The 14979-nt window shown below is 44.5% G+C and overlaps 1 protein-coding gene across 3 annotated transcripts in view; it reads left to right on the top strand.

The window, feature by feature from the left end:
• The window catches only part of HIPK2 (homeodomain interacting protein kinase 2), a 128271-nt gene extending 114304 nt beyond the window's left edge, over positions 1 to 13967 (top strand). For all 3 annotated transcript variants that reach the window (XM_036401008.2, XM_036401006.2, XM_036401007.2), the window contains exons 13-15: positions 10059 to 10306; positions 11322 to 11482; positions 13274 to 13967. In XM_036401008.2, coding sequence (XP_036256901.1) covers positions 10059 to 10306; positions 11322 to 11482; positions 13274 to 13735 — 871 coding nt within the window. In that variant the 3' untranslated portion in view covers positions 13736 to 13967. The remainder of the gene's footprint in view (positions 1 to 10058; positions 10307 to 11321; positions 11483 to 13273) is intronic.
• Positions 13968 to 14979: the final 1012 nt, after the last annotated feature.

Raw genomic sequence — 14979 nt, 5'->3', positions numbered from 1 at the left:
AAAACTACGTGTTTATTTACAATAATTTTCCAATACCTATCACCTATGTTAGACAGTCTGTCTCTACCCTAAACCAATCCAAAAGTGCCAACATCACAGCAGAAGATGGAGAAAAAGAGCAAGAAGGAGAAAGAAGTACATGCCCAGATTCCTCCATCTTGCCTCCTGAACCCCCATTCTAAAAACCCCAAAATTCTACATTTTCACTGGTGATAAACTTCACTATCATTCTGTTCAAACTTTTGTGGCTTGTAACTCCTCACACAAAGTTGGTAATTGTTTCCATGGGTTAAAACTGAAGGCACAGGTGTCTTTGACTCCCTGCCAAGGTCTCTGAGCCCCTGCCTGGGTCTCAAGTCCTCCAGGGCAGCCAGAGGAATGTCCTGGGTTCTGACATAGAAGTGGTTCCGGGGGCTATGTTTGTGTCTCATCAGCCAGGTTGTCTTTGATTTGTGAGGAAAATGACTAGCTGAGGACTGAAGGTTCAGGTGATGCTCCCTTCTGTGCTGTACCTCTGCTGTGTTACCTTGGAGAAGTGCAGTAGTCTCTCATCTGTAAGAGGAAAGAGCAGTTTTCTCTATCTCCTTTTTGTGGAAAGAAGACTTTAGCTAGCCTGTGGTGGTGAGCCTCTGTAAGTTGGACATCTGTTTGAAACAAGGACAGAAAGAAGGGCTTAGAAGGAAGGGACCTTAAATTTGCCTTTTCTCTTTCTAAGTGATCCAGGCATCTGTAAAGAGCATTGAATGACATCTTCCATATGTTTCTTTCATGTTTTCTTTCAAAAGCTCTCAAAAACAGCAGTTCTGTCATAAATACTCAATAATGATAAATATATCGCAAGAGAGTTGCTTAATCTTGATTGTGTTGCCAAAATATCTTTGAACTGTAGTAAAAGTGGCAGAAACTGTTTTCTGTCTGACTCTGCAGAGAGGCATAGATGAGGCTAGAAAGTAGGGGCTGAGTTTGCTCCTCAGGGAATTAACTCATCCAAGTGAACAGCACAGCCCAGGACTGCTGCCATTGTTGATCATCCCTTGTGGATCAGAAAGAACTTAATTTTCTAGAACTGTCCTTTCAGCACCTTTCATTACATGCAAGTGCTCTGGGTTTCCCATCTGATGCCAGTCACAAGATGTCACTCTGCTTTATAAGATGTAGAGAAGTAGCTTTGCAAACAGCTGAATAATTATACCATCTCTATATTGGTAACTGAGATAGGAAACTTTTAACCTTATCCTTCCAGTGTTGTTGAGAGAGGATTATTTTTTACTTATTTAGAACACGGTCTAAATAAGTAGATTTAGATTTTCCTTTAATCACCAGAGATACCTCTCTGTATCTCTGCATCTTTGCAGTGTGGTGATGAGTAAAGCTTGTAAATGTGCACAGAGCAGATGTGACACATTTGGCCCCCAGGAGCTAAAAATCTGTAAAGAAAAGCCATATGATTCAGGCTGGAATGTCAACATGCTTCCCAACAGCCACCACTATTTCCCATTCCTCTCTCTGTGCTAGTGAAACCACTGGGCAGTAAGGGCTCAGTGCCTCTCAAAGCCAGCCTTGCCATGAATGCAGTGGTTCACAGGACAGTGTAACATATTTCACTTTAAAAATAAATTTAAAAAAAATTAAAAATTGCTGCCACATTCCATGCTTAGATGGGGGAAGAAAGCATGTTTCCAGAAAGAGTTACATGAAGACTGATGTAAAAGTCAGGGGACTATAAATAAGGAGTCCCTACTTCCAGGGCTCTTCTGGGAAAGGAAGGGCAAGACAAAAGAGATGGTGAAAACTCAAGGGTCATGAGAGCTCTTTTAAAGCAAGTTTACCCATAGTGCTGATTCCAGGCTTTGGGACATTATGTGCAAATCCTTAAACTTACCATCTGAGTGTCATTCTTGGGTCCAGAGAGGGGTGAAGGAAAGAACTGGAATACTGCAGCCCCTTGAGCCAATGGTTCTCTGCTCTGTTTCAACTTTGCTGCCATCTGACTAATTTTGTTACTCAGCACCTCTCCAGAAAGACAGAACAAAGTTCAGGAACATGTCTAGAAACTGAGTTGAGAGTTTGAGATATTAAAAGATTAGAGTCTGCTGAAGGGCTTGAAAAGTTGTCCTGGGAGCCAGACATATATAAACAAACTGGCTTTGATATGACTAAAGCATATTCCGGACACGTTCCTGCCTGGGATCAGATCCCTGGCTACTTTTTGTATCCATATGGCGCATCTATAGAGTGCCAGGGTGCCAGCATTCCAGAGAGGCCAGAGCTTAAGAGCTAGATTTAATTTCTGAGCCACATGGAGACACTATGTATGGACATGAGTGAGTTAAATTTCCTGTGCAGATGTAACGAGAGCAAATGGAGAATCAGAGGTAGAGACACAGGTTAAAAACAGCATGGCCCGAATGAGGATTTTTTGGCTAAAGTCTCCAGGAGAGCAAAATCAATTTGCTCAGTACCTTTTGACATGGGTAGATGTAAGACCAGGTTCTCAGCTGGAGTGAGAGTGTAACTTCCAGTCAAGGAAGCTGTATCAGCATTTAATGCCAATGAACTTTGTCCCTGCTGAAGTTGTTTCTCATTGAAAGTTTGTGTCATTCAGGAAAATGCCTCTAAGTTTTCTTGCCTATTTTTTTGGCTCCAAGAAAAATGGGACTGACAGTGAAGTATGTGTTTAATGTAATCAGGGCCCAAAGGTTCAGGATCTGAGTAGAAAATGAAACCATGCAAAGAATGCATTGTCTGGCTCATATATGCAAATATTACCATATTGGGTAATAGCTGTGGTGTGGGGGTGAAAATTTCAAGGAATCACTTGAAACGTGCTATTTTCATATCCTAGAAACCTTAACTTTTTCTAGGTTAGAATATAGAAATCAAATGGCATTTGGCAGATCAAAGGTAGTTGCCTGATCACATCTTACTGATAGCAGTGGTAACTTTGCATTACCTTCCCTGTCATTGAATCAGCTCCTGAATTTGCTACAGCACCTCTTTCTTTTATTTCTTCTGAGGCTAGAAATTGCTCTTTGACCCACGAGACTAAAAATGTTTATTTTAGTGATTGCTCATTGAAAAGAGATTGGTTGTGAGAAGTAGTAGATCCTTTGCTGATGTAGAAGTTTGTCAGTCTCGCTTTAAGAAGTACTGGTAATGTTGCTAAAATATGATACTGCTGATGCAGTAAAGGAGCCCTACAGCTTGGATTTACTCAGGCAGAAAAGCTTTTCTGTAATACCACAGAAGCAGAGAGAGCTTTTCTCATACAGGGAATGCACATTTTTTATTGGTGAAAGAAAAATCTGAAAAATTGTGAAGTGGGTAGGATTTTCCTTTTCCTGCTGAAGGGTAGGAAGCATTGTGTGTTTATGAAATACCAGCTGATCAGGAAGGCAGGACAGCACATTTTTCATTTTGCACTGTTGGTGAGTGTAGCTTGGTGTAATCTTTATAAAATCGATAGTCATCTCAAAATGTTGGGCTCCTGTTGGGTCGAGGTGCAGGGGAGGAGGTGTGAGATGAGCTCTGGAGGACCTGCTCGCTGGAGCCTTGTCAAAGGGGGCCATCTACTGGGCCCCAGCCCTGTGCCTAAGGCACAGTCACTCAGCTACAGGGCCCAGCCTCACAGAGGTGGCCAGAGATTTTCAGGGGGCAAATTCCTGATTAGAAAAGCCATTTCATCAAAAACAAGGTGTTCTTGCTGGCTACATTGAGGGTTTTTTTCTAGTAATACCCTCAACACAGTGAAATCTGGAAGAGCTTCAAAACTACAAAAAGTTTCAACCTTGGTTTAAGGGAAGAAAGGGCCAGGAAGTTAACTAATTAAGTAGCAGACTTCCCTTTTCTTGTTTAATGAAGTGTTTTGTTCCTTCAAAATGTAAGCAAATAATAGGAAAATTAATTTGAAATGGTCAAAATAAAAAGGGAACATTTTTACCAAATGGAACTGTTTTTACCTGGTTTCTGCTGCTCACAAAGTTTTGCATGTGATATTCTGTCCTATAGAACAGCAGGAAAATAGTGGCGTATAAAGAGCATTTTAAGAACAGGAAACAGTTCTATCACTCTGTTTGTTTAATGAGCTTGTACACTCTCAGCTCAGAATACTTTACAGAGAGCTTTCATAGGCCAAAGAGATTTCAGTGTTGTGCTGTAAGATAATAACTCCAATTGTTATTTGTTCTGAATGGAAGATATTAGGTGTCTAACCATTACTTGTAAAGCACTGTGAAGAGAGTGAGACAGAAAGCAGATTGATACCTGTTTTTAAAAATTTACTCCTTTTTAATTTCCCTACTTGCTCTTGCAAGAAAGTCTAGTGGACAGGGCAGCTGACTGATGGTGCAAGTGCAGTCACAGTGGTCAGAGCACACACTCAGCAAGTAGCACATAGTAGGGGTTAACTGCTCCCCAGCATGCAGCTTCACCTGCTGCACTGGTTTAAATGTAAATCCTCCCTTGATTAAATATTTCTGAAGCTTAGAAGTGGAGAGAAGGCAAGAGCTGAGACATGGAACAGAGAGGCACAAAGGCACCTTGGAGCTGTGGCAGGGAGGGAGAGCACACAAGGTCCTGGGGAGGGCTGCACTGGGCTGCACTGGTGGTCCAATGAGTGATATTTCTGCATCCATGCATTGCAGAGCACGGCAGGAGGAAGGGGTGGAAAGAAGGGGAGTGGATGTGGCTGTTGTGACATGCCCAGGTGACCTCCCCTCCAAGCAATGAGGGCAGCAGTTAAGGAAAACATGACTCTCCTTGAAACAAAACAATGATGGCCTTCAGCTGGATGGTTTTGGGGATGCTTCCAAAGAGGCAGGAGAGCCCCTCAGTTCCCCACTGCCTGTGCTGGTGTCATAGGTAACATCACTCCAGCTTGGTTTTCCATGGGATCCTGACAGTAATCACTGTATTTCTGGACAAGGCAGACTGACCACTGCTGTTGTGTTGGCATGCTCATTGACCATCTTCACTGGCACAAAATCCTTGTGGACTTGGGGAGTTTCCCCTCCCTCTTAAGATGGCAAGCTCTGTGGTGTAGTTTCTATGTGAGTCTCACCTCTGTAACAGAGCATAAGCAAGTTTTTATTCACCTTGTTCACGTCGTAGTGCAGTGGTGGTGGAGCCCACTTCAGAAGACTTACACACAGAAATTGCTGGCAGGCACAAACCAGGTGTTTTTGTCAACTTGCTGATGTGCATGTGTGAGGAGCAAAACACCATTTGTAATTCTCTTTTGACATCCAGCCTATTGTGGCTGTGTTCTGCTGTGCATAGTAATGCACTGACTCTGCATAGCAATACCCTGACTAACCACAGTCATTTGGTTAAAAGATTGCTGCCTTCCATCTCCAGAACACACTGACATGCAGCTAATACTTAAAATTACAGAAATAGACAGTAGCTCTGTCAGCAGACCTTCAGCAGCAGGACCTTTACAACCTGCTCAGCAATTCAGTTTTTATATGACTTAAATAGCAATGACACATGCTGTATAGCCTAATAAAATGGCCTCAGTGTAGTACTTGATAAATATTTCTTACCATCACGAATTCATAAAGAAGGTGAGAGCAGATTAACAGGTCAGGATGGAGGTTGAGCTGAAGAGAGGGGGCACGTTCCCAGCACTGAGCTATGCATGGCGTAAGATTTCAGCATGAGGAGACTGATTGCAGTTGTGGTGTGAGTTTTTGTTGGCTGACTCCATGCTTTCCTAGAATAGGTGGATTATTCTGAAGCAGCAAACTGAAAGGGTTTCATGTCATTAAGTTTTCAGGGACCTAGAACAGAGTTTTTGTGATGTGAGGTAAAGCTAACATGCCCTGGTGTATATGCACACCAGTTCAAAGGTACAGTTGTGCTATGGCTGCCTTCATCCCCAAATGCTGGTGACCTTGAGAGCTCAAAGGCTCTGTTGCTACAGTGTCAGCAGCACTGAAAGGTTTGTAGCTCTTGGAGTGAGCCATTTGCTGAAGAATTGCTCCCACTAGACACCATTTGGTTTTTCTGTGATTCTGCTGTAACTCAAGGTATTCAGGGAAAAAAAGATCCTGTTCCTACAATGCTGCTGCATACCAAACTTTTAAGGTAGGCATTCAGCAACTAAAAATCATCTCAGGAGTTGTTGTCTCTGTCCTTATCTTTGGCTTATTGAGGTGGATTCAGCATTATTTTAGCACCTAGCTCAGCATCTTCCTTTCCTTAATTTCTATCACTCCTTGTTCTCAACATCTGTCTTCAGCACCTTTCCATTAACACTATCTCAGGTGACCACCTTAGTTTCTTGCAGGGTGCCTGTGCACAGATTGTCTTCCTTCCTTTTCCTCTGTCAGGCTTCTCCTTGCTGGAGGGAATAGGGACCCTCATCCATCTCTGCTGGGCACTCCCAAGGGTGGTATATGTTAGAGAGCCATCTCCAAGACTTGCTTCCACTTAAAAGGCACGGTCATGCTCTGTGTCTGCACACTGGACAGACATGAACTGGTTTGGGTCTAAGTTTGAGGATAAGCTCTTTAGGACCAGGTGGAAATGGGATACTACTCACAAACTAATAAAAAACGTACAAAGCAATGCTCGTTTTATCTGTGTTCCCCCAAAAGGGCTGACACAAACCCTGGCAGTAAGGGTTAAAAAGCCTACCTGGCTCAGTGCTTTTCATTCTGTGTGGATAGGTTCTCTGCCACTTCACCAGTCTTCCCCCCTCCCTCCTCTGGAGAATTTAAATACACCTTCCCACACAATGCAGGCAGGCACACGAGCTGCCCAGGAGCACAGACCAACTCTCCAAACTACTAAATCACGTTTGCTGCTGCTTCTGTGCATGCAGGAGGGAAAGCAATTACCAGGCTTGGAGAGAGCTTAATGGGAAGGGGGCAAGACTTTTAATAGTATTTTTCTGTGTAAGCACAAACATCCCAAAAGCTGTGGCTGAGTTATAGGAATACAGTAAGCTTGCTGAGTAGGCAAGTGCTGTGTCAACAGGTAAAAGCTCTCAGTCCCATAGTTTGTGAGCAGGGATGGTGATCCATCAGCCTGGGCCTCACACAGATAAGTCCTGGGTTACTGCAAGGTGGGAAGAGCAGCTGAGAGGGAGCTGGAATGGGGAAAGCTGCTGGCTGCCAAGAAGGCTTTGAGTAGGGGGGATGCTAACTGCTGGGCTCAATGTTCAAAAGCCTCCATTTTGGATTAAAGTGTATCTTTAAGCCTGTGAATCAACCGATTTTCAGCATGAGTTGGGCCTTTGATGTTTTTGAAATTCCCACTCTTAATCTCTGGGGAAGGCTCTGGTATAGCAGGTGCTGAGCTCTGGATACCTGCTATACCAGAGCCTTCCCCAGAGATTAAGGTTGGGCACGTGTGATTAGTCCAGAGTGAGGACTTCTCTGCCTGCTGTAACATTTACCACAGTTGTTACCTTTCCTAGAGACAGAAATCCACCTGCTTTCAGTGGAACTCCTCATGTGCTTGACATGATGCAGCCTGCTGAATCGAGAGGCTGATCACTTGGGCCCTAATCCTGCAAATATTTACCCATGGGCTTTAGCTCTGTTACAGGAATAGTCCAGTTGACTTTGGGAAATGACATGTATTAGTAGTGCTGAGCACTTGCATAAGGCCTGGCAGGACCATAGCTCTGGTCCTTTTCAGATTCCCATCCATGAAATGAGTTAATACCCTGATATGGTCCCTTTCTCTGGAAATGTTTGGGTTTGGGGTTACTTACTTATTTAATCAAACAGTTATACTTGAATTTTTTATTGTAACCAAGGAGCTTTAACACTTTGAAGGAGAAAGATCCCATGGTCCTGCTTTGACAAGCCCTCGATCAAACTGGTGAAAAATATGCCCATACTAAAACAATAAATAGCACAGATTACACAGAAAATTACCCTTCCAGTTCTACAGCTCAACTTTCTCATGACAATTGTCAGCTGAGAGCAAGTATTTCCAGTTCAGCAGCTCAGCCACTTAGATCAGGAAGGGACTGTAAAAGAACAGTTAGACCTTATCAGTTGTCAGAAAACTCTTTAGTGACTTGATTTTTCTTTATAAAATGTAATAACTGTCAGAGATAAAGAATATATCTCTCTTCCCAACTGGCAGCCAAGGGTAGCTGCAAAGGGCAAGCAGCATGGATACTCATAAATGTGTGATTACAGGCCTTTCTACTGATGGAGAGGGGAATATTGATGCAATATTAGTCATTTTTATTGGCTTAATATTCTTCTTTCATAGCAGCATATCCAAACTGCTACATCTTTCTTCACACACAGTCATTGTCCATCTAAGATGCACTGCTGCTCTCTCCATTTCTAATCCAGCGCTTTCCAGCTCCTTGTGAAAAGCCAGAATATGAGGGTTTGCTGTTGTACATTTTCCTTGTCAATCCATCCCTGCCCCTGGAAGGATTTCTTTCCAACTGTGCAATAGCTCCCTCTCCTTTTCTATCATCTGCCCTGTTTCAAGTTACAATCTTTTAGGATGGCAGGGGCCTCTCAAAACATGTTTTTCACTGTGAGTAGAACTACATGGTCCTTTGTCCTCCTTGGGGCACACCAGGACCCTGTGATGATAGCCCAGGGAACATCTGTGTGATGGGAACTTGGTTGTGAATGCAGCAACCCAAGGTGTTCTTTAAAGGGAAAAGAAAATAGATTTCCAACCCTGAGTCTTGGGATACGGGGGGGGTGAGTTGCAGGTTGTGAAAGCTGACAGAGAGGCTTTGGGCATGGGCAAGTTGAAGGGAACCCACCAGTGCTCCTTTAGGACTGTGAAAAATAAATAAGGCAAACAATGTCCTTGGAAGGAAACTGTTCTCAGTGTCTGCTCCACCTTCCTTTGGGAAAGAAGCAGTGCTGAGACCAGGGAACAAACAGCTCCATCACAGACCAGATTAATCAGCTGTTCCCTGACTGGACTAGCCAGACTCAGAAAATGGAAAGGGCGCTCCATGGGAAAGAGATCTCTCTCTGTTTAAAGTGCACGCTCATGAAGTTAAGATTCCTTTTTCTCCATGGCATTTCTGTTCCTGTTGGGGCTGTTTCCACCATTAAGCCTAATTACTTAGCTTTTTATGTGCTATCCATTTCTTTTCATCATTTTAAAAACTTCAGTTGCCATAACAACATAATGCAATCAGTGAAACATAACAGCTATTTTCTGTAGTCAAGGTCTGTGCACTGTCAAGGATGTGAGCCATTTAAGCAAATCTTCACCATCCCCCTTCCTCCCTCCTCTTTCTCACTCTCTCTTTTTCTCCCTAAACAAGCTCATAACAGGAAGGAGAAACCATGAGGAATAATTAGACACAATAGCCTGAGCAAATCCCAATCGTACTCATGCAGTCTAGTCTAATGAACTTCCAGCACTAATCTTGGAAGTGTTGATGTGCCTTTTTAATCACTTTTTTGATGTCATAGATAGATTAGTTGCAGCAGGACCTTGATAATCTACACTAGAGTCAGGAGAACGAGAGCCTGTTCAGAGAAATTGAAGAAAATCAAGAGTGTTGCATACTTTGTTCATTTCTCTCTCATTCGTTCCTCATTTTCAAATGCTTATTGAGAATATGTGTCCATTGTACCATCTTCGTAAATAGAATGGTGTGTGTTTTGTAGATTCATGGAATTCAAGCATGAAAAGTCATAGCATCTATTATTAAATCATTGCTGAAAGGCTGGGAGAAACCGCCACGTTTTTGTGGGGGTGGTGAGACTTGCAACAAAGCATAGTATAACTGCTGGGCTTCTACTGCACACATACATAAAAAGCAGTCTGAAAATAAATCTGGCAGTCTGGTTCAGTGCTATTCTAAGCAGCGTGAATATAAGATATATCCACAACATCTTACTCACTCCTTGACCTCCGTGAAGGCTTTCCTGGAATAGTAACGAGGGAGTTTTGAAGCCCTGGATTTGGCTTAAGCAGCCTCTCTCCGGCAGAGGACTGAAGGCTGTGCTTTGTCCTTAGGGAGCTCGTCTGCCACGGGCAGAGCCTTCTAATGGTGTCGAGTTGATCACTGCCTGTTCACTCTTTCCACTTGTCTGCTTGTGTTGCAGCACCTTGTCCAAGCAGAGGAAGAATGTCATCAGCTGTGTCACTGTGCATGACTCCCCCTACTCCGACTCCTCCAGCAACAACAGCCCTTACGCCGTGCAGCACCGCACAGGGCAGAACAATGGGAACAGCTACGACACCAAAGGGGTTCCAGAGACTCACTGCAGTGGGAACCCCCGAACCATCATCGTGCCACCACTGAAAACCCAGGCCAGTGAGGTGTTGGTAGAGTGCGATAGCCTGGCACCAGGTAAATTGCACCTCTTCCGTCAAGAAAATTAGTAAGAAATAAATGATTTATCTTGGAAGAATCTCATTGTTCAGTTTCATTTTGTTTGTTTGGTTGGTTTGTTTTCCAAAGAAACTGTGCTCCTGCACTTCTCTCAAGTGACACATCTGTTCTTGGTAGCCATGTTGCATTATTTGTGTGCCCTGGTTCACTCAGGAGTCGTGGGTCAAGTGTTGGTCCCAGTTAGTTCTGTACAAACCCAGAATGCAGAACAGAATGCAGCCTTTAGCCCAACATTTGACATGAAAGGCACCCAAATGCAAGTGTGAACCTTTGCTGCCTTGCCTTTCCATAGGCTTTCGTTAAAACGGGTAAGAGATTGAAAACGTGTGAATTTTCATCTCAACTTGTTGATGTTTCTGGGAAGAACATTTCCCCAGGATCTTCACTGTGGACTGATGACGTTTGCTCATCCAGAACCTCTGCAATGCTAGATAGTGTGATGTGTTGAAAAGGGCTTTATGGTGGAAGTCTGGCCTGAAGCTGTGGGCTTTGAGCTACCTGGCAGTCCTTGCTTTGGATGCACTGCTGGTGAACACAAAGGCTCGAAGGGCGAGCTCCCCACCAGCTTCTTCTCCCTCCCTTCCCACTCACCTGACGTTAGGCAAGCCAGGGCTTTTTTAAGCTGTGCACACCATACTTTCCTTCCTCTCCTTGGGATTTGTACCTGCGTTGTACAGTTCTGCTGGCAGAACATTGTCTCATGGTTCTGAAGGATCTATAAAGCCTGCTCCAGACCTGCTTTGGGTCCAGTTAATCAGGTTTGTTTGTCTGCCTCTAGGATAACAGGTCTGTCGTGTATATCAAACCCTACTCTGAGGTGTTCTGTTACTTGAGAGAAACAGTTTTCTTAACCTGCTTCTGTTGTATGTCTCCTCCCAAAAGCCACTCTGGAGGAGACTCAGTGAGGAAAAGGTAGGGTGAGCAATTAAACAATGTCATGTAAGCTACAAATGTGTTTCCTTTCCTGGCACAGTCACCACCAGTCACCACTCATCCTCCTACAAGTCCAAGTCCTCCAGCACCGTGACCTCCACCAGCGGTCACTCTTCAGGGAGCTCGTCTGGAGCCGTTGCCTATAGGCAGCAGCGACCAGGAGCACATTTCCAGCAGCAGCAGCCTCTAAATCTAAGTCAGGTAAGTCAACCAAAACTGATTTTGGTGGTGCATCATCCAGCTATTACCTACCACTCCTCCGTCGTGGGCTGTCCTGTTCCAGTCTAGTGGCAGTAGGACCCCGTGTTGAGTTTGATCAACTTGTTTCTACTTGACTGCAGACCTTGATCTGCCAGCTCAGGCAGCAGAGGTAGTGCAGATCACACCCCTGAGTGGGCTGGGGGTACTCTTCCTGTGTGTTCTGAAGCCTGGTGGTCTAAAAGAGTGAGTGGGAATAACAGGAGAGGGGAAATGCAGTGACTCAGCCACAAAGGAGTGGAGCAGGAGCATGTAGGAAGACTGACTTCTCCTTAGCTGTAAGTAACTGTGGGGAGAATATCTTCCAAGTGAAGAGAGTGCATGAGCCTGGCTGTGGGACTGGGAGAGAAGTCCCCATCAGGTGGGACAAGGCAAACCAGAGCCTCTATGTATATAGGTGACCTCATGTCATGAGTTTGATCCATCCTGTGATAAAGCTGGGCTGAGATCTGGACAAATCCCATTTCTTGGCAGCATGCAGTTCTTGAGATGTTTCCCAGTCTGTGATCAGAACTCTCAGGGAGCTTCCCAGGAGCTGCAGGAAATAATGCCCTTTTCACATCCTGCACCTGGGGCCTCTCTCTTCCCAGAGGTGAGCTGAGAAGAGTAGGGAAGTTACAGCTCAGGTACCAGTGTTTCAAGAGGAGAAAGTCTGGAGAGCTCAGAGGATGGTGCTGGCATGCATCCAGAGGTGGATATTAGCAGAACTGTTTTTTAAAAAGAAAAATAATTTGGTGGAGAAGAATGTCTGTTCTCCTTCAATATGCAGAGGAAATTTAAAAATGTGAACAGATTTTAAATAAAAGTGGGTGAAAATGGAGGAGGTGGGCAAGATGCTCTTTGCAAGAGTTGAGGAAGAGTGTGGCTACCATATTTCCACAGTAATGGCACAGAGAGTACTTACAAAATAGATGAAAAGGTTTGGAAGAGTAGAAGGAAATAACATGGAGCATTTTCCTTCTTGTCTTCTAATTCCTGCTTTATTAGTAATTTAATACTCTGACTAAAAATGACTGGGAAAACTCCCTACATTTGTGTGCAATGCAAGAAAACAACTTAAAAAATCCCTGGAAAAAAAAAAAAGTACATTGGTCCCTTCCCACTGCTAGAAGTTTCCTGTGCTCAAGTAATTTTAGCTAAGGACAATGAGGGCACCAGGCACCTGCAGGATCTAATCAAGCTGAGAGTTTTCTCCTTAAAAAATAATGTGGTTCTTTTTACTAACCAAGGAAATCATTAACTGCAAATAAATTGCCTGTTCCAGGCATAGTTAGGCAATCTCGTTCCCCTGAGCTATCTGTAGACCACAATTTGTCATCAGAGAGTTCACCAGCAAAAAACACTTGTTGCCTGAGCAACTGGACTTGAGGAAGATGTACTTGGGAGCTGGGCATCCAAGGTTGTGTCTTTTGGTAGGTGTGTCAGCAGGTTGTAGCTCAAACTGGGGACTTGCTTACCTTCTGGGGGTCATTTTGGTCCATGTATGAAACTACAGGGTTTCATACCCTGTAGTTTTGGTCAATGTATGAAACTACAGGGTTATCCTGGGCTTGTGAGGGTCCTGTCACCTGTTTTCAAGGGAAGACTGGCTGGATGCTGAGGGTGTCAGGAGGAGCTCAGGAGACTTTTCTGAGGTTCTCCTGGTGTTGCAGGGAGGCTCCCAGACCCTACTGAGGAGGCAAAGAGCCATCTCTTGTCTTGTAACCACCTATCACTGTTGCTGTCTTTGTCCAGGGCCAGCAGCACATCTCGACTGACCGCGCAGGGAGTCACCGGAGACAGCAAGCCTACATCACTCCAACGATAGCTCAGGCCCCGTACTCCTTCCCGCACAATAGCCCCAGCCACGGCACGGTCCATCCCCACCTGGCCGCCGCCGCTCACCTGCCCACCCAGCCTCACCTGTACACATACACGGCCCCCGCCGCCCTGGGCTCCACGGGCACCGTCGCGCACCTGGTGGCCTCGCAGGGCTCGGCCCGGCACGCGGTGCAGCACACCACCTACCCCGCCAGCATCGTCCACCAGGTCCCCGTCAGCATGGGCCCGCGCGTCCTGCCCTCGCCCACCATCCACCCCAGCCAGTACCAGGCTCAGTTTGCCCATCAGACCTATATCAGTGCTTCTCCAGCCTCCACAGTCTACACTGGATACCCACTGAGCCCCACCAAGGTCAACCAGTACCCTTACATCTAAACACTGGAATAAAGAGCGAGAGAGACACACCCGGCCCGGGGGGAGTGAGGCAGCCGCTTTTGTATTGAAGAACATGACAAACTAACAATGCAATGGGAGGCTCGCGTGAAACTTGAACGAAGGAGACTTTAGGAAGAAAAGAAAAAGAGGAAAGAAGGGGGAAAAACCAATTCTACAATTTTTATTTAAAAAAAAAAAAGAAAATGGAAAAAAAGAACAGAAAAAAAAATAAACCAGAAAAAAAAAAAAACAACCATTCTGCACCAAACTAGAGAGAAAGAGAGAAGGAGAAGGACCCTCCAGCGGGTCCTGTCTTTTGAAGAACTTCACCACAGACTTTTAAAGGTTATTTTCATCCAATAGTGAGCTGCATTTAGAAATTTGTTGTCCAGAACACCTAAAATGAAATCCATTAGGTTTTTAATCCTGTAGGTATATGGATTAGGGATTTATCCAGCATTTCAAAGGGTTTATACAGCAGTTTTTGTATCCCAGGGTATACATAGGTTTGGGGGGATTTTTAACAGAAAAAGAAAGTGGGTAAGGGAGGCTGAGGGTGGAGGACAAAACATTGTCCCAGTGCTCTAAATTTGGGCCTAACACTGCTACCCTTAAACACACCTGGGCAAAACAGGCCATGCAGCACTGGTTGAGAGCAGAAGCAATGGGGGTGTTTCTCCCTCTTCTTGAACACACTGGATAAATCCCTGAGAAATGCTATTCCTAAACAAGATCTCTAATAATGTATGTTGGATTTCAGTTGCTTTTTTTTTTTTTTAGTTTTTTTTGTTTTGTTTTTTTGGAAGTGTTCCTTTTCAATCCCTATCCATTTTAGTATAGGAGGAGACATTTTAGCTGCCCTCAACCCCCTGCCCCCAGCCCTGGTAGAATGTAGCACTATACAGGTCATACCCCTTTTTACTCTTTTGTGTTGAACTTCAACGATACCAATAGACTATTCCTCAATGTGATTGCACAAAGAAAAGTGATATAACATAGGCATGTAACAATGTGATTGTCCAGGTGTGTGTGTGTGTGTGCGTGCGTGTGAGTGCAGATGCTGCCTTCTCTCTGTGATGTGTTCCTCGGCACAGCCATTACAACTGTCACAGTCTTAGTTTTACATCATTCCCTCGTAGTGCCTTACCAAACTACAGACGCGGTTTAAGGGTTTACTTCCACTGGTACTCCTAGAAACTGACTGAGGCTAGTTGGAATTTACTCTCAGCTCTTTTTCTTTCTTC

The sequence above is a fragment of the Molothrus ater genome, chromosome 5, assembly GCF_012460135.2.
Source record: "Molothrus ater isolate BHLD 08-10-18 breed brown headed cowbird chromosome 5, BPBGC_Mater_1.1, whole genome shotgun sequence".
NCBI classification, from domain to species: Eukaryota; Metazoa; Chordata; class Aves; order Passeriformes; family Icteridae; genus Molothrus; species Molothrus ater.
The sequence above is the reverse complement of the archived record's forward strand: the minus strand, read 5'-3'. Positions and strand labels throughout refer to the sequence as shown.